Genomic DNA, 27,406 nt, shown 5'->3' on the forward strand with positions numbered 1-27,406 from the left:
CATGGGAAGCATGCTATCTGTCCCTTTAGCTTGCAGCTAAACAGCATTGGCCTGGACTGAAGCCCTTAGTCTGGACACTTGTTCTTGGTGGGGAGGGGGAAGGCGGGTATGAATAAGGAAGATATGCAGATCCACATAAAATCCTGTGCCCTGGGCTGGACTTTTCTGAGAAGGAAAGGCTCCAAAACAACTACTCCATTTTGAGGAAAGACATGCCGTTTGCAAAGTCTACCAGCAGGGGGAGACTCTCCCCTCCATTCCTTCAGTGCCTCCCAGCTCTGGGCCATTCCTAAACTTCGCCCAGATTGCTAGGATCCAATGACAGGAGTAGGTATAATCCTAACCATCTAGATCCAGGGAGAGGCCTGCCTCCCTGTCCTTTGTCACTTGAGGTGATGCCGAGGCCCAGCCTACCTGATAATATGAAGGTCTCAGACAGGGCTGGCTGAGCCAGAGCCTGTGCCACTGCCCCGGGAGCTCTCCAGAGTCCCATCCATCTCAGAGCCCTTCTTTAGCCTGTGCCCTCCATATGGACGGACACCCTTCCTGTCCTTCCTTCTCCCCACAGCATTCTCTTCCTCCTCTTTGTCCAGAAAGACCCTAAAATTAAATACCATGTGCTTTTCTCTGTGTTCAGGCTTTATACACTCTCTACAAAAACCTCAGTGGTATTTTACAGGTAAGGAAATTTAAGCCTTCACAGATTTTAGTTTTGGTTTTTCATCTTCCCGAGACCACCAGGTAAGAAGATAGTAGGACCTTCTGGAACCCCTACTCTCTTCTTTCCCCAATCTCCATTCCAGGAAGGGAGTTTTAAAATCAGCCCACAGATGGGAGGAGGACCAGGCCCTGGGTGGAGGGCATCCTGAAGCCATCTCACACAAGACAGCTATTCTACAAGAGTTATCAAGAACAGGGACTGGATCTGGGGGTCTCTAACAAGCAGGAGATGAAGTCCAGGGCTGAGAAGCCACTGGGAAGTTCCTTGAGAATTCACTAATTACCTTCAGGGGATATTATGAGTTGTCGGACAGGACCACATGTGCTACTACAGCTCCTGCTTTAAATTCTTGACAGCTGGATAGCAGGTGAGGGGCAGCTAGCAGCCAGCTGCTGGAAGTTGTGTAAGAAGCAAGAGACCTAGACTCTGCACAGACTAAGCTTGACACAGTCAGCTCTTGGGGCCCAGTGGATCAAAAACCTCCAGGGCTTTCTTGTTCCCATTCCTAGCAAAACAGAGAAGCCAAGAGGATCATCAGCCCCTCAGATGCTGTTAGAGATGTCCCAGCCCCTAAGACCAAAGCTGCCAGCCCAGGGTAGGAAGATAAATGTGTGTGTGTATGTGTGTGTGTGTGTGTGTGTGTGTGTGTGTGTGTGTGTGTGTGTGTGTGTGTGTGCCAGTACTGAGGCTTGAACTCAAGGCCTGGGCACTGTCCTGAGTAGCTAGGATTACAGGTGTGAGCCACCATATTGGGCCTATTAGTCATTTTTTTTTTTTGTCACTGTGACCAAATACCTGACTGAAACAACTTAAGGGGAGGAAAGGTTTATTTTAGTCCATCATGGGGGGGGGGAGGGGGCGCAATGAGCAGCTCACATGGTGGTGGGCAGAATGCCTGGGAGGACTTTTCCTTTTCTCATTTTATCCCCTTGCCGCTGGGATACATGGCCCCCACATCATAGCCTCTAGAAATACCACCATATCCACTTGTATACTTTACAAATCTCCCCTCGAAATGATCCCGCATGACAGCTGCTGACCAAACTAATTTTATCTTCTATTTTATCTCCTATGCACTCTCATCTCTCCCCAATTCTGCTGACCTCATTCCACCCCAATCCTCAGAGCTCAGTGCCAACGCCACCTTCTCCACACAGCGCGCTCACCCTCTCCTCCACTCTGGTCATCTCCTGCAGCACTGAAATCAGCCTCCTTTGTGCTATAATTGTTTCTAAACTGCTGTCTGCTCTGACTAGCAGACTGGAGGGAAGTGGAAGTACCATAGCATGGGCCCTCAGATGTACAAGCTCATAATATACGCTAGGTGGATGGATAAGTAGATGAGTAGATGGGTGGGTGGGTGAAAGAATGAGTGAATGAGTGGGTAGATGGATGGATGAGTGGATGGGATGGATGAATGGATGGATGGATGGTGGGTTAGATGGATGAATGGGTGGATGGATGGGTGGGTAGATGAGTGGATGGATGGATGGTGAATGGACAAATGAATGAATGAGTGGTAGGCGCATAGAAAATTCAGTGAGGTTCCCTGGTATCCTACTACTCCTGAGAAGGGAAGTAAGATTTCCCTTTCTCAGTCTTTCCCCATCTGGTGAAGCTGAGGTCCACTTGCATTCCCACAGATAAGATGACCTTAGACTAGATGGTTTCAGAGAAAAATATGCGCTCCTACTAGGATCTAACAGAGCACTAGGGAAACTAACTGAACCTAGATCAGCTTGAAGGAGATTCTGAGTGTTTAAACAAAGATGAAAAAAAGGAAAAAGGAAGGAGAAGGGGGAACAATTTCAATATCTTAAATTAATTTTTTAAAAAAGCCAGGTTGGATGAAGTAAATTTAGGACCACAGCAGGTAAGAAAAGATGGGTCTCCCAACAGAGGAGAGGCGTTGGATGGGGGCAGCTCGAGACAGAGGATGCCAACAAGAAGGGTAACTGAGGGGTAAGAGAGGAGGAGGGGGCTCTGGATGCCAAAGCAGCTCTTCAGTCCTCTGCTTTATATAGCTACCTTATGAACCCAATATATTGTTTGAATAAAAAGTTTTGAGGGGCAGGCACCAGTGGCTCACACCTGTAGTCCTAGCTACTCAGGCAGCTAAGATCTGAGGATCATGGTTCAAAGCCAGCTGGGGCAGGAAAGTCCATGAGACGCTTAATGGACCACCAAAAAGCAAGAAGTGGAGCTGTGGCTCCAGGGGTAGAGTGCCCACCTTAACCAAAAAAGCTCAGAGACAGTGCCCAGACCTTGAGTTCAAGCCCCAGTACCAGCACACAGAAAGCGGAAGGTGGGGGAGGCACTTTGATGTCTTTTGGTGGTGGTTGTCGTAGGACTTGAACTCTGGGCCTGGGCGCTGTCCTCAGCTCTTCAGCTCAAGGCTAGCGCTCTATCACTTGAGCCACAGCGCCACTTCCAGTTTTCTGGTGCTTAATTGGAATAAGAGTCTCATGGACTTTCCTGCCCAGGCTGGCTTTGAACCGCTATCCTTAGATCTCAGCTTCCTGAGTAGCTAGGATTATGGACATGAGCCACCAGCACCTGGCTTTTCTTTTCTTTTCTTAAAAACACCATTTACCTAATGAAGAGAAGCCAGAGAACAGAGAAAAGCAATTCCCCCCTCTGCCTGGCCCAAGGTTAGACCAGTGCATCCCACAATCCTTAATATAACCTTAAATCTGGTTCAGGTACCAGGAGTCCAGCGCCATCCATTAAGCACTGGAGGCCAGGCGGGGACACAGGACTCCTCTCCGGCCCCTCGCTGGGCAGTTGGGGATGTGCAGGCTGTGGCTCCACCCCAGTGACCTCAGGGAAGTCACCAGGCTTCTTTAAACAATGCCAGGGGGGCCTCGACGACCCAAGCCAATTAAGAACCTGACATTTTCTAAGCCCAGTGAACAGCGGAACCGGAGGGGAGACCTACGTCCACAGCCCAACTTCTCCTGCAAGCCTCCCCGTCAAAAATACCTTCCTACCACAAGCCCACGGCTGCCTTGGGGGCATAATTTAATCTTCCTTTGATGACTGCGGGATGATCTTGCCCTGGCTCCGGCCACTTGGATGAAGAACGTCAATAACTGCTCAGCCCAGGTGGTAAGGAGAGAGGAGGGGTGAAACCCGAGTTAACCAGCTGACCCCACACAGGGCGGGGGGGGGGGGGGTAAAGCACTGGCTGGCACCCCAGAGGGAGGAGCCATGGGAGGCTGGATGCCATTTTCATGGAGGAAGGAGACCCAGAAGAGAATGGAAAAAAAGCTCACCCCAGCCAAAAAAAAAGGGAGCACTCAGTGGGTCCCTCCCTAGCATTGCTCCTGGCCCTCCCAAGAGCAGATGGGATTTGCGGGGAAGCAGTTTCCAGGGGGTTCTAAAAGTAGATATGGATCATTAGACTTCATAGAAAACTTGGGCTCACCTTTCCTGCCATTTTCTGGCTGGGAGATGCCAGGCAAGTGACTTACCTCCTTGCTTTTCCCATTGGTAATGCAGAACAGTAACAGGGCGGCTATGAGGGGTAACTGCCCCCAAGGGGGCTGCTTGAAGATGGGGTTTGAGATGTAAGTCTCTACCAGAAAGGACTCGAAACTGAGGGACTCTCCTGGGCTGGATGTTTGGTTTGCTTCAGTTGGTTTCGTTTGTCAAAGCGTCCTACATTTTGTGCAAGAAAATAATACACTGTGTGCACACACACGTGTGTGCGAGCTTGGACTTTGGCTTTCTGGTTCCAGGCTGGTGCTCTACTAGTTGGAGCACAGCTCCACTTCTGGCTTTTTGCTGGTTAATTACAGAGAAGCGTCTCATGGACTTCCTTGCCCAGGCCAGCTTCAAGCCTCCTGATTTGATTTCAACCTCCTGGGTAGCTAGAATTTACACATGGGAGCCACCAGCACCTGGCTTCAAACACACAGTGTTGGGAAAATAAAGGGAAAAGGATGGAAACAGGCTGGACTGGATCTTCCACAGGCAAGGACTGTTTATTGAGATAGAGCAGCGAGGGACACAGCCTTCCTGCCGGCTTGGAGACTGTGTGTACGGCTAGGACAGGAGCTGGGTTTTATGAGGTCTGAGCAAGGAGGCAGAGGTTAATGAAAAAGCCACTAGGTCAAGGGAGGTGGGGGGGGGTGCTTTTCGGTTGGGCCCATGATGGAATGTTTACAGCCAGGCTTAGGTAGATTACACTGCCGGCGTCAGGCCATCTGCACCTATGTTTGGTGGCTTGCCTGGTATCTGTATGCACCTGGGAAAACAGGGTGGGAGTCGACCCTTCCCACAGTATATTAGATCATTTAAATCATACTCAGGGGAAAGAAAAGGAAATGCAGTGGGTCCCCCCGCACTGCAAGCACCTAGCAGAAGAAGAGCAAGGTCGTGGAGTACCGGTGGGATGGAAGGCTGGCCAACTGAGTTGGGGAAGACGCAGACCAGAGGCTCTGTCTGCTCCATGGGCCCCAGACATGGCGGTCCTGAGGCAGCAAGGACACCTCCTGGAAAGCGATCCCCATATATCTAGCCGTGGGCAGGAGACGGTGATATAATGGAGAATTCCCAATGACTGGTCTCAGGACATGAGCTTTGAAGGCCACAGGACCCTCACGCCAGACAGACCCCTTCCCAGACTGTTCCCTGGGAGAGCCTGCCTGCTAAGCCGTCTGTCCAGGCAGCAGCCCTGTAGGCTGAGCCATGCCGTTCCCTCACCCCCCCAACCCCCGGCCCTGCCAGCCTTCGCTGAGGCAGCCCTTTCAGGCTGGGCTTGGTGGGTTCACAAAAATTCTCCCTGCCAGTGATATTAATCCTCTAAAGAAAGTCAAACATTAGCCCAGGAAACAGCTTATGCCTTATATAAGGCCCCCCTGGGGGAGGTACAAACACAGCTTGTTGGAGCTGAGCTATTGTCCAACAGCGGCCAGACCCCAAGAAGGAAAGAGCACGGACTCAGCTACCTCTGCGCCCAGCCCCGCCGGAGCCAGCCCGAGCCAGCAGGTAAGAATGGAAGGAGGGTCTCTCAGCCCAGAACCCAGGGCTCACTGCCCCCTCCCCCCACGCCAGGCCCCGCTTCCTCAGTGTGGCCCGTGGAGGCCCAGATGCCCTCCAGGACCTACCTGGGCTCTTTCGGATATTCTATCTACGGGGAACAAAGCCAGGAATGGAGGCTCTGGGCTGGGGGAGGCCCTTGCGCGTAGTTAGCCCTGGTGGGTCTGCCAGCGGCAACGGGGGTTGTCCCCCACCCACTTCCGCTGCACATCCTGTAGAGCCAACATCTAAGACTTGGCCATGTACTCCCTGCTATGCGGCCTGCATTGTGTGGACTGCATTGTGTGGATGTGTGAATGCAGCATGTGTGACCAGCCTAGGGGAGCATGTGAGTGTGCACACACATACACACACATGCACACCCATCCATGCATACATACACACAGGCACACGTACACAGATGCACACACATACACACACAGTACATATACTAGCCTAGGGAAGCATGTGTGTCCATGCATGCACATACACACGTGCATGCACATACACTCATGCAGCAAGTATGACTAGCTTGGGGAAGTGTGTGCATATACATAGACATACATATATACCTGTGCATGTGTGCAACATGTGACTAGCCAACAGGAGTGTGTTGTGCACACATATGCATCCAAACATGCACACATGCCACACACATACATGCAGCATGTGTGCTAGCCTAAGGGAGTGCATGTGTGCTCAGGCACACACGTATACAGCACACACACATACATACTCACATGCACATGTCTGCACACATACATCCACATATACATATATACATACATGTTGCATGTGTGACTAGCCTGGGGGGGTGCATGTGCACAGGTACACACTCACAACTGGGGCTCTATGAACCAGACTAAATGTCTACACAGTTGAGGGCCCCTCACCCTACACCTGGACAGACAGCCACAACCGATATCCCTACACAGCTCCATGCAGCTAGGTACGTCTATATCATCCCTGTGCATGCACACGTGAATCCGTGTGTCCTCACATCAGTGTGTGTGTGTGTGTGTGTGTGTGTATGCACACAGAGCTTGAACTCAAGTGCTGAGGCTCTGTCCTTAAGCTTGTTTGCTCAAGACTGGCACTCTACCACTTGAACCACAACTCCACTTCTGGCTTTTCGGTGGTTCACTGGAGATAAGAATCTCCAGGCTTAGTCTGCCCGGGGCTGGCTTTCAAACCATGATCCTCACATCTCAGCCTCTTGAATGGCTAGGATTACAGGTGTGAGCCACTTATGCCCAGCTTTGTCCTTGCATCTTTACCCTGTATGTACACATAATCCCACCCGTGTTTACACACATACCTGGACACATCCTCAAATGTGTGCTCCCATACTGCTCCATAGGTCTATGTGTCACATACACACACACACTCACACCCACCCTCCCCTCTGCACCTCAGGCCTGGTCTACAGTTCTGGTTCATCTCCCCCAGCACCATGACCTTCTCAGAGATTCTGGACCGTGTGGGCAGCATGGGCCCTTTCCAGTACCTGCACGTGACCCTGCTCGCACTCCCAATCCTTGGCATGGCCAACCACAACCTGCTACAGATCTTCACGGCCACCACCCCTGCCCACCACTGCCGCCCATCCCCCAATGCCTCAGCAGAGCTCTGGGTGCTCCCCAGGGGCCTGGATGGAAAGCCTGAGAAATGCCTCCGTTTCATTCACCTGCCCAACGCCAGCCTGCCCAATGAGACCCACGGAGCCACGGAGCCCTGTCTGGATGGCTGGGTCTACAATAACACCATGGACACCATTGTGACGGAGGTATGTCTGCCCCACCCCTCCCCCAGTTATTTCCGGTCCCCCCACATACCTTGCAGCTGAACTTCCAGGATTCCAGGACAAGATGCTAGGCTGGCAGAGGAAGGCTCCAGGTCCAAGTACATCAATGGCAAAGAGGGTTCCTTTACAATCCAAGTCAAAACATTGATCGCTTCCATCAACAACTATAGAGGTCCGGGTGGCTCAGTTCTGAGCTCTGCAGATTTGCAAAACTGTCCAGGCATTGATGGCTCATAAATCCTAGCTGAGATCAAAGGATCATGGTTCAAAGGTAGCTCAGGCAGATAGACAAACCCAAGAGACTCTTACCTCCAATGAATCACCAAAATGTAGGGAGTGGAGCTGTGGCTCACGTCATAGAGCTGCAACCTTGAATGAAAAGGCTGAGGCACAGTGCCCAGGCCCTGAGTTTAAGCTCTAAGACCAATGAGTGTGCATGCGCACGCGAACGCACGCACCCACGCGCACACACACACACACATCTCTGTTCCTGCTGGGTCTTCAGCCTAGTGGGGAGACACCAATGAATGAAAGCGCCACACAGAAGTTTAGAAATTCCATCTTTCAAAGAACTTTGTGCAGTGACCTTAGACTCTGACCTATGCCTGGGCTGCGTGGGAGACAGGAACTGATAAGCATTAAAGAAATACTCTCTGGAGCTGAGATGTGAATGGTAGGCAGAGGTTTAGCCAGGCCATGGGGGGAAGGAAGAAAACATCTTGTGCAAAAGGTAGCAAGGTAAGAGAGAGTTCAGGGAGCTGAACAGACTGGCAGGCAGTGTGCACCTCCCATTCTAACGCAGCCCTTCATGGATTTGCTGGCTGTCTGGAAACCAGAGGTCTTCAATGACAGGCTAGGCAGAAGGACATAGCAGGAAGAAAAGGAAGAAAAGGGGTTGTCATTTCTTCATCTGCTGACCTGCCAGGTCCATTTCAGTGCACTGTAGGCAGTTTTCATTTGATTCCAGCAACAATGATTTGCTGAGAGTACTGTCTATCTCCTTAATAGATGAACAATAAATAGCTGGGAAGTGGTAGCTCATGCCTGTGACCCTAGCTACTCAGAAAGCTGGGATCAAAGGATTCAAGTCCAAAGCCAACTAGGGCAGAAAAATCCATGAGGCTCTATCTCCAGTTAAACACCAAAAAGCTGGACGGAGAGCTGTGGCTCAAGTGGTAGAGTGCCAGCCTTAAGCAAAAAGCTAAGAGTCAGCACCCAGGGCTTGAGTTCAAGTCCCAGGACTTACAGAGAGGGGGTGGAGGAGGAAGAGAGGGAGAGGGAGAATAAATAAAAAATACTAAAACTCAGAGAAGGGAAACAGTTCTTCATCATCCCATAGCCGGTCAGTTTCATAGTTGGAATTGAAAGGTGAAGTTCATCAGTACAGAGCAATGTTTGTGGGTGTTGAAACGAAAACCAAATGAAGGAAGGCAAGTTGGCTTCAGGGTGGAGGCAGCATGTGAGGAGAGAGGAAATTTTCATTCCCCGCTGGAAACCATGAGCCCCTGGAATGCAAGATGCAGATTTTGTCTCATGGGAGGAACTACATTGCTAAGCCAGGGATTCATGCCACCCTATGGGGACAGTGTCCCGTAATCCCAGGGCATGTGGCCTCTTCTAGGGCAGTATTACGATCTCTAACAGATGAAGAAACTAAGGCCCAGGGCTGGGAAGGTGGCTCAGTGGTAGAGTGCTTGCCTTGCATGCATGAGGCCCTGGGTTGGATTCCTCAGCACCACATAAGCAGAAGAAAAAAAAAAGCCAGAAGTGGCGCTGTGGCTCAAGTGGTAGAGCGCTAGCCTTGAGCTGAAGAGCTGAGGGACAGCGCCCAGGCCCAGAGTTCAGGCCCATGACTGGACCGCCTCCCCCCCCCAAAAAAAGAAAGAAAGAAAGAAACTAAGGCCCAGCCTGGCTTACAGACTTTATTTCCTCTATAGATAGAGGTTGGTGTTCAATCCCAAAGGAATTATACTTGGTCTATGTAATTTTCCTTCTTTGAAAACAAATATTTACTTATATGCATAGCATTTGTTATGTGCCAGATACTATTCTCATCACTTCACACATAGAAACAGTCTAGATTTTTCTGAACAAGTTTCCCCTAGGGAAACTAGAGCACAGAGAGGCTGAGTCATTTGCAGAAGGTCACAGACCTATTAAGTGGCAGAATCAGGATCTGAACTCAGGCCTGGCTGCAGTGCTGTGCTTCTAACTGTTCTATTTGTGGCTCTGACTTTGCCCCCAGATGAAAATTCCCACCTCCCCCCCTGCTTCAAATATAGTATGTGAAATGTATCAAGTATTCAAAATATTTCTTGATTTTCAGGCCATCTACAAGGTTAGAGCGGCTGGTAGAGTTTTAGTGTAGCAGTCTGTTGACCCATCAGCAAGTTTTGCACAAGAATCCATGACAAGAGGGGCTGGGAAGGTGGCTCAGTGGTAGAGCGCTTGCCTTGCATTCATGAGGCCCTGGGTTTGATTCCTCAGCACCATATAAGCAAAAGAAAAAAGCCGGAAGTGGTGCTGTGGCTCAAGTGGTAGAGCGCTAGCCTTGAGCTGAAGAGCTGAGGGACAGCGCCCAGGCCCCGAGTTCAAGCCCCAAACAAACAAAAACAAAAACAAAAAAATGATAAGGGACAGCAATAAGACCCTAAGTTTAGGCCCTAATATTGGTGCGCGTGCGCACATACACACACTACAGGAAGTGCTTAAATAGAACCATCACTAACAAGATGTTACACATGTGCGAGAAGTGTGCACACTGTCAAAATGAGCACATTTAGTGGTCACAACAGCTCTCTGAGGTCAGCACCTTAAGGATCCCGTTTTCAGGGATGAGGAAACTGAGGCACGAGTCACTAGCCCAAACCACTGCAGTTGCAAAAGACAGAGTCAACCTCCAGGGAGCCAAGCCCCAGAGCACATGTTCCATACAGCTGCATACCTCCTGACCCCAAATCTGTCAGACTGCCCATGCGCCCTGTGCCCTAAGGGTGGATGGCCTGTTCCACAGATGGGCCCTTTTCCATCATGGCAGCTTCTCCAGGGCATGGCGGGTCTCTTTCCACCCAAGCCTGTCACCTCAGGACTAGGTCCGTAGCCCAGTGTTCACTCAGTGCTGGACGAAGGACCCTTCCGTGGGAGGATATGCAAGATTTCCTCCCATGAGGATGTGGAATTCCCTCTTGCATTGGCAGGGACACATCCTGGTGGCTGGCACAGGTGATAGGCTTAGGGCCCAGTCAAGCATCAGTTTACCTCTGCCAGCCAAATTCCCAGTCACCATTCCAGCCACTGCAGCCAGCATCCCAGTGGGGCTGAACTCTTGGCTGTGTCAGATCTCATTTAGCTTTGCCTCCGGCTCTAGCTTTCTGGAGACTCCCTGCTAGGAGAACTCATGGTGGGGGGTAGAGGGGGGGGGAATGAGGGGATTCTCTAACCAGCCATGGACACTTTAGTGGGCAGACTCAGCACACCAATGTCAACAGCACACAGCCAGGGAGGAACCCTCTGCCTATTTGTTCATTCAGCCATGGCAGATACAAGCTGTGTCTGCTGGCGTTCTGGCTCCTATGTTGTAGATACAGAGCGTGGCTGAGTGTGTCTCTTGTTCAGAGATTGAGGGCTGAACGCGCAGGCTCTGGGATGGGGGGCGGGGCAGTGTAATCATGAAGGCAGGGATATTTGGCAACATGCAAGCTCAGTCCAAGTGATCCTGGTAGGTAGAGGCACAGGACCATTTCCTAGACCAGCAGCATGGGCTAGTCACCCGGAGGCAGGCAGCCAGGGTTCACATCCTGCCCGGGCCGACTATGAAAACATGTCACAACTCTCAGAAAATCTGTTTCCTCATCTATGAAAGGGGACAAGAAAGCGAGTGAGAAGGGTAAAGGAACCAATACATAGCACCACGGGAAGGACAGTACTTTCTGACCACAGGGCCGGGGGGTGGGGTACCTCCAAGGCATTTAATTAGCCCTAGTAGCTACTTCTACTAAGTCAGAACTAGAGGACTTACTCCATGTGTGTTAGAAGGGCGCATGTCACTTAGGCATGCTCAGGCCAGGCTCTGAGGATCATGGGGCTGAGGCCAGTGGTGTGGGGCTGTGAGCGATAATTCCTCTTCAGGAAACTTAGGGCCCAGCATCCAGGCAGGGACCTCACACTTCGCAGACATAAAAGAGAGGCCTTTGTATTCTTCTGGATGTCTTAGCAAAGCTCCTTCGGGAAAGTCCTGACCTCTTCTTTGCTGCACCAAGAGAAAGGAATGTGTAGTCTCCTCAGCCAGGAAAGCTTAGGGGATCAGAAGAGGGATGGAGACACCGCTCCATCCCTGGCTCAGAGAGAGGAGGTGACTAGCCAGGGTTACCAGAGAGAGGAAGGATGTTGGGGGGAAGATAGTCTGAACAGTCCTCCCGATCCTGTCTCCTACACAGACACACTTGCTGGAAAAGCAAGGAGTCTGCCCAGTAAGATCTCCACTCCAGAGAGAGCTCCCTCTTGAAGAATCACTGGTCACACCTCTGACCCTCTTCTATCACCAAATTCCCAACCACCCAGCTCCAGGACACGCATCCATCTCTCACATCCACTCTGTTCCAGCTTCCTACTCCTACCGGCTGCCCTCAGCCCTGCTGGACTCCAAGCATTGGCCATTTCCTCTTATACATTCTTTTCTAGCCCTGGATCTTGACTTGAGAGCCCCACCTTGCTCCCAGTGACAGCCCTAACCTAGAGAAACCCTGGCCACAGACACTAGAGGGACGTGGGCCTTCTGCGGGCTCTCTGGATTCAAGAAGTCCCTCTGTGAACATCTCCTTGTATACAGGCCTTGAGCTAGCAGTGCTCTGCATTCCTCCTGCCATGGACCTGAGAACCAGGGCTGGCTACCATCCTCACCACACAGAGGACTCCACTGAGCTCATCTACCACATGTGTGGTGGATCAGACTCCGGATCCCAGCATCCGTGCCCCAGTTATCACATCACATGACCTAGTGAGCCTCACAACCACATGTGACCCTCATTACCTAATGGCCAGTGTGAATGAAGGACCCACTCTTTTGCAGGTGTAGTACTGGGGGCTTGGTACTCTCTAGGTCATTGCTTACAATCCTGCAAAGCAGGTGCCATGGACCTACAAGCACAGCTAAAGAGTCTGAACCACAGAAAAAACACACAGCTCTTAAGTGGCTGAGCTGGGAATCCACATCCTTTGGAAGTCCCCCCACCCACCCTAGACGCTTGGTACACAGGGAGCTAACAAGGCTGGAGAACACACAAGGGCAGCAGTGATGTCCCATGAGGTCCGAGCTGGCTCCAAAGGGATCCCGAGCTAAAGTAGTTTGTTTCCTTGCCCTCAGTGGGATTTGTGTGTAGTCAGATTTCCTCCCACTCAGCAGGGCTTCCATCCTGGAAGGACTGGCAGGGTTGGTAGGCCCTCTATGATGCACCTTGCATCTACCCCCTCAGGAAGTTCACTTAGCCCCTCTGCTTGTTGCTACTCTACTTCCCATCTGTCCTCACGTCACCCTTTGGACTTAATCAGTTCACCAAGCTCTAACCTTGCCTCCCTCCTCAAACTGCACTTCTGCCCTGAGCTACACTGCTTTACCATGGCTCAGAATAAGAGCTCCCATTTAGATGTCTTTCATCTGGCAGTCCAAGGCTCAAAGCATGGCACACAGCGAGACCTCAGAGAGCGGTGTTCATGGTCAAGGACCCCGGGGCAGGGGTGGGGGGTGAGGCTCAGCAGAACTGAGCCGAAGGATTTTCCTTGAAATGAACAGAGCTAGGTTGAACAAGTCACCTACCCTCCAAAGCTCAGGCTTTGGGGGGAAATGGCCATCATAACAGCAGCCAATGTGACTAGCAAAGCTTTCCTCTGAGCTTCCTTCCTGACCACATTCCTATAGAGGACACAAAGGAGCAGGTGCTCTTCCCTTTCTTTTCAGAATTCCATTCCCTTGAGCGTCAGTTATACTCCAAGAAAGGAGCATTAAAGTCAGTACTGGAGTTAGTATATGAAGAGTCCATGTGCTGTGTAGAATTTCCCCACATGGAGGGGCAAGATGCCTGGCTCCATTTGACTACCCACATCCCCAAACTACATACCCTAACCCAGCCGTTTAACTCAGTCATTATCCATTAAACAAATGTTCACATTTACTATTACCAGCTATTTTGCTAACTGCCAGGGATAAAAAAGTCAAATAAGATGCTCTCTGCCTTTGGTGAGGTGACAGAACATAGAAGAGAAAGTAAACAAGTAAATAAGTAGCTAGAGTGCCATGAGGCAGTGTGCCCTCTGCCGTCAGTGAATGCTGGGAGCGGAAGAAAAGAGAGGTCCACCTCACCCACAGTGGGGCGTCTGGGCATCCTAATGGTCCACTTCTTAAATATTCATTGCCCACCTGCTTGGGTCAGGTACCCAGAAAGGAAGTTCCTGGCATTAAATATGTGTGTGTGTGTACATATATATATATATATATATATATATATATATATATATATATATATATATATATACTTCTTCAAGATCATACACACACACACACACACACACACACACACACACACACACATATACAGACATGAACTATCAACACCTAGCTAACAAGGCATTATCTCTGTATGTCTCTCTCTCTCCTCTTCTTACAAGACATGGGGGTTTAAGGGCTCACTCGGCTCCTGTATGCGCCCACTTTAACTTGGCTAATTATATCTACAACTCTTATTTTCAAAGGTCACATTCTGAACCTCTAGAAAGTAGAGCTTCACTGTGTCTTTCAGGGGGATATAATTCAGCCCATAATTGTGACACATGTCAGGTCTGAGCCCCATGGATTTGTTTTGCCCTGCAGGGAAGCCACAGTCACATTTTTCTTATCCGTTCTGATGAGCTTCATTAACCATGAAATCTCTGGGAGCAATTTAGAGTGCAATTGAAGTCCAATATCTTAAAAATATTTAACCACAAGGCAATCCTCCTTCTTACTGTTAAAACTTCACTGAAGTACGTTAATTGCCCGGTAGACGAACTGCCAGAGTCTTTTCTCCAGTCTCATTGTGAAGTAATAACATTTCTCACTGCCATGTGGTTGTGATTTGATACTTGATACTATCCATCCCGACACAGGCTCACTTTGAAGAGGAGAGGCTCTCCAATCTCTTCCCAGTATTGAGAGTGTAGACCATGTGACCTCTCATATAGATGTAGACATATTTTAAACCTCTAAGGCTTGACATCCCTCTGTTCTTTCTATGGAATGCTTACTCATTCAAGTATTAAATGCCTATTAGATGCCAGGTACTGTTCAATGATGAAAATAGAGTCGTAAACAAAACAGACCTTTTTTTCTTTTTCTTTTTCTGTTGTTGTTGTTTTCTGGTTCTGGGGCTTAAACTCAGGGCCTAGACATTGTCCCTGAGCTTTTATGCTCAAAACTAACACTGTATCACGTGAGCCACAGCTTCACTCCCAGAATTTTTGGTAGTTAATTGGAGATGAGTCTCATGGATGTTACTGTCCGGGTTGGCTTCGAACCAGGATTACAAGTATAAGTTATTTGTACTGACTAGATTCTTGATTTTATTTATTTATTTACTTATTTGCCAGTCTTGGGGCTTGAACTACATATTGTCCCTGAGCATCTTTTGCTCAAGGCTAGCACTGTACTTGAGCCACAGGACCACTTCCAGCTTTTTCTGTGTATGTGGTACTGAGGAATTGAACCCAGGGCTTCATTCATGGTAGGCAAGCACTGTATCACTAAGTCACATTCCCAGCCCCAACATGATGGGGTTTTTTTGTTTTTCAGTTTTTGATTTTTGGTCCGTCATGCAACTTGAACTCAAGACCTGGGCGCTGTCCTTGAGCTCTCTCGCTCAAGGCTAGAGCTCTACCACTTTGAGCCACTTCTAGATCCTTGATTTCTTAGTATCATGAAGGTTAAGATGTAAATCTAATTTTCATTTGCAGTCTCTTGTGGGATACATCCAGATAGGCTATGTCACTGTAACAAAAGAATCGATTATAATTCATGGCTTAAAGAATATAGATAGGCTTCCCTTTCTTACTGCTCTGCTATCTTCAATATCTGGCTTTCAGCCTTGTTCCTGCCCTCGCCATTCCTATCCACAGGAAGGGAGAAAGAACCCAAGTCCAGGCCAGGGATTTCCTCTGAAGCAAATGAAAAACAGCCAACGTATTTTCTACCATTTCTTTATCAAGAGCCACCCACCTTCAAGGTCACCGGGGAAATGGGAGATTGACGGTAGATCTTTTCCTGTAGATTTTTCCTTCAGGGCTTCAATACACAGCATGCCACAAAGTATCGGCAGTCTCTCAAGCTACCTACTATTACTTCCTCCTTATCTTTTCCCTCCTCTGCCAACCTCTGTCCCCCACCAGCCAGGCCCCTTCCTAGCTAGAAGGGATTGCAGGTTTACTGGGCCACTCTGGGCTACGCTGGGACAACTTTGGGACCTGGAGTCTTTATCGACCCTCACCCTCTCTTGATTTCAGAAGAAGAAAGTAGAAGAGTTCCCTGGGCTGTGTGGCTCTGCCCCTATCCTGTTTTATGTCCAAAACATTCTTAGGAGGCATTTCTAAGCCCTCATTACACAAGTCGTTTGTGATGGCTGGAGCAAAGGGTGAATGCTGGTATTAAGGAGATTAGCACAGACAGCCAGGCCAAGATCAGAGCACAGAAAGCTTTGTAAACTTGTCCACAGAGCTTTACACAAAAGGCAAGAGGAAGCCAGTGAGAACTTTTGGTAAAACAGAAACTTGATTGGAGACAGAAGTGTCGAAAGCAATTCTGATCATCAGGGAGAGAAGAGGAAAGAAGAAATAAGAATGAAGTTTGTCATAGCCAGGCACTAGTGGCTCATGCCCATAGTCGTAGCTACTGACAAGGCTGATCTGAAGATTGCTGTTCAAAATCAACTTGGGCAGGAAAGTCCATGAGGCTCTTATCTAAAATTAGCCACCACCAAAAAGCCAGAAATGGAGGTGTGGCTCAAGTAGAAGAGATCTAGCCTTGAGTGGAAAAAGTCCTGAGTTGAAGACCTACTATACACACATACACACACACACACACACACACACACACACACACACACACACACACACACACACACACACACACACTTAATCTGTCACAGTCACCCCTATATGTCTCAGTTTCCTCATCTATAAAATGGGAAACACAAGAAGACTGTTGTGAAGATTAAAGCAGTTAGGGCTGCGAATGGAGGCTCACACTTCTACTCAGGAGGTTTGAGGCCAGTGAAGGCAAAAAGTGAGATTCCAGCCAGGTACCCGTGACTCACACCTATAATCCTAGCTATTCAGGAGGCTGAACACTGAGAGTCACAGTTTGCAGCCACTCAGGATAGGAAAGTCTGTGAGACTCATCTCCATTTAACCATCAAAAAGCCAGAAATGGAGCTGTGGTGCAAGTGGTAGAGTACTAGCCTTAAGTGGAAAAAAATAGAGACAGTGCCCAGGTTCAAGCCCCAGAGCTGGCATACAAACTAAATGAGACTCTATCTCAACAAACAAGCTGGGTGATTCACAACTATAATCCCAGCTACAGCATCAGTAAGAGGTTCATAGTCCAAGGCAAGCCCTGGACAAAATCTCATATCACTACCAGAAAAATAATTAAAGCAAAAAAGACCTAGAGACATGGTTCTAGCAACAGAGGGTCTGCCTAGCCAGCCTGGTGCCCTCAGTTCAAATGCCAGGACAGGAAAAATAAAGGTAAAATACAGAAAGAGCTTGTTTAGAACAGAGCCTGGTACTTAGTAAGTAAATATCAGCTGTCACTACAAGCCAAGGACAAATGCTAAAACCTAGACTAGGACAGTAGTGAAAATATAAGAATCCAGATTCAAGCAATATTTTTTGTCTGTGCCAGTCCTGGGACTTGAACTCAGGGCCTGGGTGCTGTCCCTGAGGTTTTCAGTTCAAGGTAAGTGTTCTACCAATTGAGCCACAGCTCTACTTCTGGCTCTTTACTTGTTAAGTGAAGATAAGAGTCTCACAGACCTTCCTGCCCAGGCTAGCTTTAAACTGTGATCCTCAGATCTCAGCCTCCAGAGTAGCTAGGATTACATGCATGAGCCACTGGCACCGGGCTAAGTTTTTAAATAACTATTTTTACATGAGAAGGCTGCCAGTCATTGAGAAGTGACAAGAGAGTCTATGATGTCCCTGTGATAGCATCTAAATGGCTTTATTTATTAGTTACACAGGGCCTCGTGCTTGCTGAGCTTGCTCTACCACTTGAGCCATGCCTCCAGCCTGGTTTTTTTGCTAGTTATTCTGGAGATGGAATCTTGTTGTCTTTTCTGCCTAGGCTGGCTTCAAACTGTGATCTTCCAGATCCCAGCTTTTTAAGTAGCTAGGATTAGTATTAGCACCCAGCAAGTTGCATTTTCAAGCAGAAATCTCCTGGTCTGGGGGCCAAAAGAGAGGTTGGGTTGGAGATGTGGATTTGGGATCTTTAGCACAAATAGCAGTTTCAGCTGTAGGAGCAAGTGGCAGGGCCTGAGGAAAGTCAATAAAGAGGAGGATCTAGAAGGAGTCCTGGGGAAGTTTAGGGGCTTCGTAAGTAGATAGAGCCCAGGAAGGAAAAGAAAGAGTAGAAGCAAGAAGAAACAAAGTAGCAGTAGAAGCTAGTAATGTCTACAACTGCCAAGATTAGCAGGTTAGGATACAGAAGCCCCAACTGTATTGATTTAAAAAGAAAAAAAGCCCCAGACAGGTGGCCCAGTGATAGAATGTTTGCCTTGCATGCATGAGGTCCTGGGTTTGATTCCTCAGCACCACATAAGCAGGAAAAAAAAGCCAGAAGTGGTACTGTGGCTCAAGTGGTAGAGCACTTGCCATGAGCTGAAAAGCTGAGGGACAGCGCCCAGGCCCAGAGTTCAGGCCCCACGACCAGAAAAAAAAAAAAAAAAGAAAGAAAGAAAAAGCATAACTTAAGTACTACTATCAGCAAAATGATTTCCAAGGTGCAATTCTAAATAGAACAATTCAAACTGTCTATTTTAACAGCTATCTAATTTATAAAGTAACATGTGAATAATTAATAGAAACACCTATAAAACTATCACTTTGCTAAGTGGTTGGTGAGAAATAAGAAACTCAAAGATTTGTGTCCCTGGGCTGCCTTTGAACCTTGATCCTTAGAGCTCAGCCTTCTGAGTAGCCAGGATTATAAGCATGAGCCAACAGTGCCTGGCAAGATGAAGAAACCTGAACACATACAAGTCAGGAGAGAGAAAGACTGAAGGTGTAGGCTGGAAGGTGGTGGCAATAATAGAGCAATGTCCCTGTGGGGACAGAGGATGCGGTCAAGGGTACAGGCTGACCGGCCTTGTATTTACAAGGGAAGAGAAGAGATATCGAGGAGCCATAGGGACATAGGCAGGACTAAAGGGAGGAGGTTATGGACAGATGTGAATGGGACAGCTGAGCAGACTTGGAAATCTACATGACAGACCACATATACTTGAAAGATGTAGTATTCAAACATCTGTGTGTCAGGGCAGGGAATCAGTGGCTCACGTCTATAATCCTAGCTGTGCAAGAGGCTGACATCTGAGGGTTGAGGTTGGAAGCCAGCCCAGGCAGGAAAGTCTGTGAGAATCTTATCTCCAATTAACTACCAAAAAGTCAGAAGTTGCCGGGTGCCAGTGGCTCATGTCTGTAATCCTAGCAACTCAGCAGACTAAGATCTAAGGATTGCAGTTCAAAGCTACCCCAGATAGAAAAGTCCATGAGATTCTTTTTTTATTTTTTGCCAGTCCTGGGGCTTGAACTCCAGGCCTGGGCTCTGTCCCTGAACCTCTCTGTGCTAAACTAAAGGCTAGTGCTCTACCATTTGAGCCACAGCACCACTTCTGACTTTTTCTGCTTATGTGGTACTGAGGAATCAAACCCAGGGCTTCATGTAAGCTAGGCAAGCACTCTACCACTAAGCCACCTTCCCAGCCCTCCATGAGATTCTTATCTCCAATTCACCACCAGAAAATCAGTGCTATGGCTCAAAGTGATAGAGCACTAACCTTGCGTGAAAAAGCTAAAGGACATCACCTAGACCCTGAGTAATGGTGCACGCACACACTCACACAGACTATCTATATCTATAGATATAGATAGATATAGATATAGATATGGGTTAGGGACCTTAGAGCCACAGGCAAGCCTAAGGAGCCTGGATCAAGTGGAAAGAGGAATTGGTGCCAGGAGGCAGGGCAGGGAAGCAGGGGTGCAGGGCAGGGTAGTGGCAGAAGGGCCCATGTGTGAGGGAGGGTCTGTGCTAAGCCGGGTTGGCCCTTCCTTATTCTTGTGCAGTGGGATTTAGTGTGCAGCTCTGGCAAACTGAAAGAGATGGCCCAGTCTATCTTCATGGCGGGCATCCTGATTGGAGGTCCCGTGTTTGGAGAACTCTCTGACAGGTGAGACTTGGGCCGGGGGAGGGGTGGGCCCTGATCACATCTCATTTCTCCTTGAAGTCTCTGGTCTCCCCAGACCCAACAGAAAACCATCGGTGGCTCTGTGGCCTAAAAGCTGCTGAGACAAACCGGGGAGCTGCGAAAGGCTGCTTAGAGATAAGTGGTCCTTTGACCTCTGCTCAGTCAGCTAAACTAGAGGTGGAAAAAAATAACTCATTAACTCGGCACTCCACCAACTTGTTAATGAAAACAGCAATTACTAGCAAGGGTCTGTCTAGGGGAGGGAGGGAGTCATATGCTCTACTGGGTCCTGGTGGAGGAGGAGGGGAGGCAGCCCTTTGTCCCACAGCCTGCAGAGTCACTGGCCCTGGCCCTTCCTTTCCTTTGAGCTGCAGGTTTGGTCGGAAGCCCATCCTGACATGCAGCTACCTACTGCTGGCGGCCAGCGGCTCGGGAGCTGCCTTCAGCCCCACCCTCCTAGTCTACATGCTGTTACGCTTCCTGTGTGGCTGTAGCATCTCCGGCATTACCCTCAGCACTGTCATCTTGAGTGAGCCACACCGGTGGGAGGGGCCGAGGAACGGGGGCCTTGGATAGCTCTAGGCAGAAGCTGAGAGATTGGGCCTAAGTCTGCTTCCATCAGAGAGCTCCTATGGTCAATGTATCACCCCACTCAGAACTGCAGAGGCCCTAACTGGACATAACCACAAACAGAATAATGGCAGCTCAATATTGAGAATGTACCCTGGGCCTAGCACTCTGCTAGGCACACACAGTTTCATTCAACCTATTCACAAAGGGACAAGGGGGGGGGGTGTAAAACTATTATATCTAATATACGGATGAGGAAATCAAAGCAAAACAAAGGAAGCCACTTGCCAGTGGAGAAGCGGTGGTCAAGTGGATAAACTGAAAGCCGGGCGCTAGTGGCTCACACCTGAAATCCTACCTACTTAGGAGGCTGAGATCAGAGGGTTGCATTTCAAAGCCAACCTGGGCAGGAAAGCCTGTGAGACTCCTTTTTTTTTTTTTTTTGCCAGTCCTGGGGCTTGAACTCTGGGCTTGGGTGCTGTCCCTGAGCTCCTTTTGCTCAAAGCTAGTATTCTACCACTTGAGCCACAGCTCCACTCCCAGCTTTTTCTGTGATTAATTGGAGATAAGAGTCTTACGGACTCTCCTGCCTGGGCTGGCTTCAAACCCCAATCCTCAGATCTTAGCCTCCTGAGTAGCTAGGATTATAGGCGTGAGCTACTAGAGCCTGGCTGAGTACCAGCTTTGAATGTAAAAACCCAGCAAGAACACAAGGCCCTGAGTCCAAGTCCCAGTACTGGCACATACACACAAATAAAGGAGAACAGGCTGGGAAGAAGTTGAACCCAGGCTTGAGTCCTGTATAATTAAGCTGCAGCTATAGCACCTACAAAATGCACCATTGGAATCAGGACAGAGTCACATAGCTAACGGGAAGCAGAAGCTGGTGCCCCTTCTTGTTGGGGCGGGACGGGGGAAGTGGGGTGGGGGGCTATCGGAACTCTATCTAGCCTGGTCCTTGATCTCTTCTCACAGATGTGGAGTGGGTCCCCACTTGGATGAGGGCCATCTCGTCTACAGCAATCGGGTACTTCTACACCTTTGGCCAGTTCATTCTGTCCGGCCTGGCCTATGCTGTCCCCAAGTGGCGCTGGCTACAGTTCACTGTGTCTGCTCCCTACTTCATCTTCGCCCTGTCATCATGGTATGTGATCCTCCCTTTCTCCCCCATCTCCTATCATAGGCACCCTCCCACCAGGACACTGCCCCCAGAACCAAATGAGAGGATCTCATTCATAACCTAGGTGGCCAACTCTGTCCCCAACACCCTGTTCCCAGAGTCAAGAAAGGTCACTCCAGGGAGAAGGAGCTACATACATAAAAGCAAGTTGCAGGGCTGGGTGCTGATGGCTCACGCCTATCATCCTAGCTACTTGGGAGGCTGAGATTTAAGGATTGTGGTTCAAAGCCAGCTTGGGCAAGAAAGTCTGTGAGACTCTTATCTCCAAAAAACTACTCAGGAAAAGCTGGAAGTGGCTCTGGGGCTCAAGTGGTAGAGTGCTAGCCTTAAGAAAAAGAGGCTCAGGGGTGACACCCAAGCCCTGAGTTCAAGCCCCGGGACTAGCACTAAAATTTTTTAAAAGAATGAAAAAGAAAACGCATGTTGCAGGAGGAAACAGATGTGTGGGGGACACTTGGAAACTCCCTGCAGCTGAAGAAGGGGGGAGGGGGTGAGTCAAGGTAGATGGGACGGGGAAAGCGAGGTATCATATTCATGTGGAAAGCTTCCAGAGGGTTCTACCAGGCCTGGACAAGGTTCTGCTGGTGAAAGAATAGCCCAGAATAGACCCACATGGGAGGGAGACAAACAACAGAAGAGAGATTTCGGGGAACAAATCTGAAAGATAAATGTGGAGGAAGAATCTTCACAATGAGGGAGACTTCAGAATTTGAAATAGGAAAGAAAGGAAAACTCAAGCGGGAGTCTCAGCTTGGGAACCTGGGCCAATTGAAGTGCCTGAGCGACACTGGCATGAACATTACCGACATGTCCAACCCAAAGCCAAGCTCCAAGGAGGAGCTGGGCCTCGGGAAAGCATTGTTGGAGCCCCAGTCCTGGAACTGACAAGTGGGCCCTGGAGAGTCTGAAATCTTAGAGCAACCTTGGTTGAGCATTTCTTATTAAGCACAGGCCCCATTCCAAACATCAGCCTCGGTCGTCTCTGACCTTTATGGCATCACTGTGGGATGGGGGAATCAATGTCCCCATTTAGTAGATAAGAAAACTGAGGCTCAGAGAAGAAACCAATTCTGCAAGGTTACATGGAAATGAAATGAAAAGAGCAGTTCCTAGAGAGGGCAATGAGAAGGAGAGAGGAAGAGAGGAAGGAGAGGGAGAAGGGGAGAGAAGAGGGAAAGGAGGAAGGGAGGGAGGGAGAGAGGGAGGGGGCAGCGAGGGGGAGGGAGGGAGATGGTGAGTGGGCCTGGGGTAGAACCAGAGGCCTGTCAACAGGCTAAGCTGGGAGCAGAGAAGGAATAGGAGGCAAAACAGGAGCACCGGGTTCAGCAGAGTACAATTGAGAGCTTAGTCTCTTAATTGTATAATTGGGCTGGCTACTAGTGGTTCACACACCTGTAATCCTCACTACTCTGAAGACTGAGATCTGAGGATCAAGTTCCAAAGCTGGTCTAGGCAGAAGAGTCCATGAGAATCCTATCTCCAATTAACTGGCAAAACTCCAGTGGAGGTATGGCTCAAGTGGTAAAATGCCAGCTTTTCCAGCTTTGAGAAGGAGGAGGAGGAAGAAGAAGAAGAGATGGAGGAGGAAGAAGAGGAGGAGGAGGAACAGGAGGAAGAGGAGGGAAAGGAGGAGGAGGGAGAGGAGGGGGGGAAGAGGAGGAGGAATTATTCAAGCCCCAATATTTGCAAAAGAAAAAAAAAACTATAACTTGGGCAAGTCTCACCCACTCTGAGCCTCAAAGTTTTCCTAGGTCAGCTGGGGATTCGATCCCCTACTGCTCACTAATTGGAAGCCACAGTGCCAGTCTCAACTTGAGGAGGCTGAAGCCCAGGCCCTGGCCATGATGTGTGGGAGGAAGCCTTTGGTAATCTTGGGGACAGCGGGCTCAGAAAACAGACAATAGAAGGCCACAGATATCCACACACACCCCTGAGAGTGCAGGGACTATGATCCTGCCCTTTGTCCCCCAAAGGAATGAGAAACTGAGCCCCACACAAGGCTGGGGAGGTAGAGGAACAGGACCCCCCAGAGGCACAGCCTGGAACATGTTGTCCCCTCTCCTACGCCTATGGCCTGGGGCTTCCTGGCAGAGGAAGATACCCAACAACAACAAGCAACCCATGTAGGGGGCAGAGGAGAGGCTCTTCTAGACTGGGAAAGAGAGAGAGAGAAAGAGAGACGATGCTGGAATTTATCCTGGCTACAGGCAGCCCAGGTGCAAAGCTGGGCCAAGTCTAAATTCCATAGACTCCACAGCCAGACCGATCAGATTTCCTAGTTCCCCTATCTGGTGACTGATATTCCTTCAGTCTCTCAAGGTGTGTGTGTGGGGGGGGGTCCTCTGGAATGGGGGAATCATTAGGATTTGACTCTCTCCTTCTCCAGGTGGACCCCAGAGTCTATCCGCTGGATGGTCCTGAATGGAAAGTCTTCCAAGGCCCTGAAGACGCTCCGGCGAGTGGCTGCCTACAATGGCAAGAAGGAGGAAGGGGAAAAGCTCAGCTTGGAGGTTGGTGTGGCGGAGGCTTACAGTTGGAGGTTAGGCCCAGTGCTTGGGGGCCAGTGTCTCCACTTGCCTCTGTTTCCTTGGCCCCCAGTCCACATTCCATCTGGTTCTCCAAATGGGCCCTCTCAAGGCAGCAGGCCTGCATTCCCCTCCCTTCCTCTGCCGCACCTTTCCTTCTCCTGTGTTCCAAGGAGCTGAAACACAACCTACAGAAGGACATCTCCTTGGCCAAGGTGAAGTATGGCTTAGCTGACTTGGTCCGGATACCCACCCTGCGCCGCATGACCTTCTGCCTTGCCATTGCCTGGTAAGTCACCATCTCTATCCATACCTGCCAAGGCCAGGATGATGAACCCGGAGTCCCTCCAGTCCTGTTATTCTCTGGGTGGGTAGGAGGGGTCAATTGTGAGCATCCTTGCCATGACCCTCTAGACCATACCTGTGTCAGACATGGCCAATCGATCCCAGAACTCTCCCACTAAATCCAAACACAATCCCCCAAGCCACAAAGTCACATGTAAACAGAATGCAATCCATTGTAGATGGTACAAGAAATGAAGCTATTCATCCGTCCTCTCTGGGGAACCAATGACCAGTACGGGAAGAGGCCTCAGCCTGGTTGAGACATGAAGGTGCCAGCCAATCCATCTCTGTCCTTCAGGTTCTCCACTGGTTTTGCCTACTACAGTTTGGCTATGGGGGTAGAAGAATTTGGAGTCAACCTCTACATTCTCCAGATCATCTTTGGCGGAGTGGACATCCCAGCCAAGTTCGTCACCATCCTCTCTATATCCTATCTGGGCCGGCGCATCACTCTGGCTGCTGTCCTGCTCCTGGCGGGAGTAGCCATCTTGAGTCTCATCTTTGTGCCTTTAGGTGAGAAGCTGGGGATAGATATGTCCTCCAAAAGTCTCGTGGAAGATGCTGCCGCGGGCCGGAAAGGGGGGGTGATCTAGGATTCCAGCTCTGTTAGTCCTGCGTCTAATCCACTGCGCTGCCTTGAACGAGTCCCTGTAATCTCTCCAGAGCTTAGGTTATTCTCTCAAAGCTCCTTTCCAGACCTTACTTGGACTTGGAACAGCATGGCGTATGAAGGAATGTTTGAGGCGTGGCTGTGTCCTGCCTGAGGTTACTCGCTGAGGGGATGAGCTGATGTGGAGGAACTATAATAGAGTCCAATGCTCAAGGAAGCACACACACACACACACACACACACACACACACACACACACACACACACACACACACACACACACACACACACACACACACACACACACACACACACACACACACACACACACACACACACACACACACACACACACACACACACACACACCCTACTCCACCATGATCTTGAAAAGAGCTACCTTTCTTTCTTTTTGGCCGGTTCTGGGGCTTGAACTCTGGGCCTAGGCACTGAGCTCCTTTATGCTCAAGGCTAGCGCTCTACCAGTCGAGCCACTGAGCCACTACCAGCTTTTTCTGTCATTGATTGGAGATAAGAGTCTCACAAAGTTTCCTGCCCTGGGCTAGCTTTGAAACCTGATCCTCAGATCTCCATCTCCTGAGTAGCTAGAATTACAGGTGTGAGCCACCAGCGCCCGGCAAGAAGCTACTTTTGATTTTATATAAATGTTTGTTGAGAACATCCATAAGCTTCCGACAGATCTTGAAGTGTTGAAGAACAACATACATAGCGAAATATAAATTAGATTAGGGAATCAGAAGAGGGGGGTGGGGTGGGATCAGAAACAAAGCAGAACACAACAGGCATCGATTTCGGAATAGCCGAGAGGCTGTTATCCAGTCTTACGTTTGGGTTTGAGCTTCCTGGCAGTGGAAGCAAAAAGGGAGAAAGGGTTGATAAGGAGGGTCCAGAACTCCACGGCACCCTACTTTTCTCCCCTTTGAAGACATGCAGATGGTGAGGACAGCAGTGGCCGTGTTTGGGAAGGGATGCATGTCCAGCTCCTTCAGCTGCCTCTTCCTCTATACAAGTGAACTCTACCCCACAGTCATCCGGTACGTACTGGACCAGGGGCGAGGCACGGGCAAAGGAGACAGAGCCATGTGGGACTGTGGCATCCTCCTGCCCCAGGGCCATCCTCTAAGGACCACACACACAGGCTACCAATTCCTGCTCTGAACTCTCCCAGACAAACAGGTATGGGTGCCAGTAACCTGTGGGCCCGAGTGGGCAGCATGATAGCCCCGCTGGTGAAAATCACCGGTGAGGTGCAGCCTTTCATTCCCAATGTCATCTATGGGACCATGGCTCTCCTGGGAGGCATTGCTGCCTTCTTCCTGCTTGAGACTCTCAATCGGCCCTTGCCAGAGACGATTGAAGACTTGGAAAACTGGTGAGCTCTCTGCCTTTGGCTACATGTACCAGATGGGGGACGCACGGGTCAGGGTGCAGGGCTTTTCCTAAGCTGTCTGTCCCTAGGGTCCGGCAAGGAAAAGAGACAAAGCAGGAGTCAGAAGCAGAAAAGGCATCCCAGAAGATTCCTCTGAAGCTTGGTGGATCAAGCCCGGATCCCAGCTGAGGACAACAGAAGCCTTCTTCTCTTCCCTCCAGAGACAGATCCTAACCAGGATCCTACCTGCCTCTGAGCTCCTCGGGTACCTCAGGGGTGGGGGAGGCCGTGGATGGATCCAGGGCCTAGGAATGAAGCTTTCTGAGGCTTCGCCACCACCCCCTCAACCAGAGCCTTCAGTCCAGCCCTGGCATGTTTGAACTTTTAGCCCTGGGTCTCTTTCCCTAATCCCTACATCCTCCCTGCAACCCAGGCCCGGACATTCTTCTGTCTATTCCTTCTCTTCCAGCCACTTTTCCCTCTTCTCCTGAGGCCCCTCCATTCAGTCCAACAGAGATACTTTCCTCTCTTTTCCCCAAACCTTTCCTTTGGTGGGAAATTTCAATAAACAGTGATAAAGAACTCCACCCATATTGCTCAGGGATGGGGATAGGAAAGAACACTGGTTACCATAGAGACCAGTGCCCGCACACACCTGTCCATCTGCACTTCAAGGGCATACAGATTGGACACACAGCCACATGCAAGCTGGGCTCATGCGGACATGTGCAATCTTCCCTACTCTGTG

The 27,406-nt window shown here is 49.7% G+C and overlaps 1 protein-coding gene across 3 annotated transcripts; it reads left to right on the plus strand.

Moving 5' to 3' along the window:
- The first annotated feature begins 3,645 nt into the window (after window positions 1–3,645).
- Window positions 3,646–27,245, plus strand: LOC138833780 (organic anion transporter 3-like). Of its 3 annotated transcripts, none has more exons than XM_070032077.1 (12): window positions 3,646–3,829; window positions 5,634–5,713; window positions 7,160–7,529; window positions 19,917–20,020; window positions 20,413–20,567; window positions 21,584–21,752; window positions 24,175–24,298; window positions 24,487–24,602; window positions 24,957–25,171; window positions 26,215–26,323; window positions 26,458–26,661; window positions 26,748–27,245. In XM_070032077.1, the coding sequence occupies exons 1-12, from the start codon at window positions 3,797–3,799 to the stop codon at window positions 26,845–26,847; spliced, it is 1,779 nt and encodes a 592-aa protein (XP_069888178.1). In that variant the 5' UTR covers window positions 3,646–3,796; the 3' UTR covers window positions 26,848–27,245. The 3 variants fall into 3 exon arrangements, with proteins under 3 accessions (XP_069888178.1, XP_069888179.1, XP_069888180.1); XM_070032078.1 differs by having other exon boundaries at window positions 7,193–7,529; XM_070032079.1 differs by lacking the exon at window positions 3,646–3,829 and having other exon boundaries at window positions 5,562–5,713.
- The last annotated feature ends 161 nt before the right edge of the window (window positions 27,246–27,406 follow it).

This window comes from Dipodomys merriami, unplaced genomic scaffold (assembly GCF_024711535.1).
Source record: "Dipodomys merriami isolate MVZ:Mamm:240054 unplaced genomic scaffold, mDipMer1.0.p SCAF_21, whole genome shotgun sequence".
Taxonomy (NCBI): domain Eukaryota; kingdom Metazoa; phylum Chordata; class Mammalia; order Rodentia; family Heteromyidae; genus Dipodomys; species Dipodomys merriami.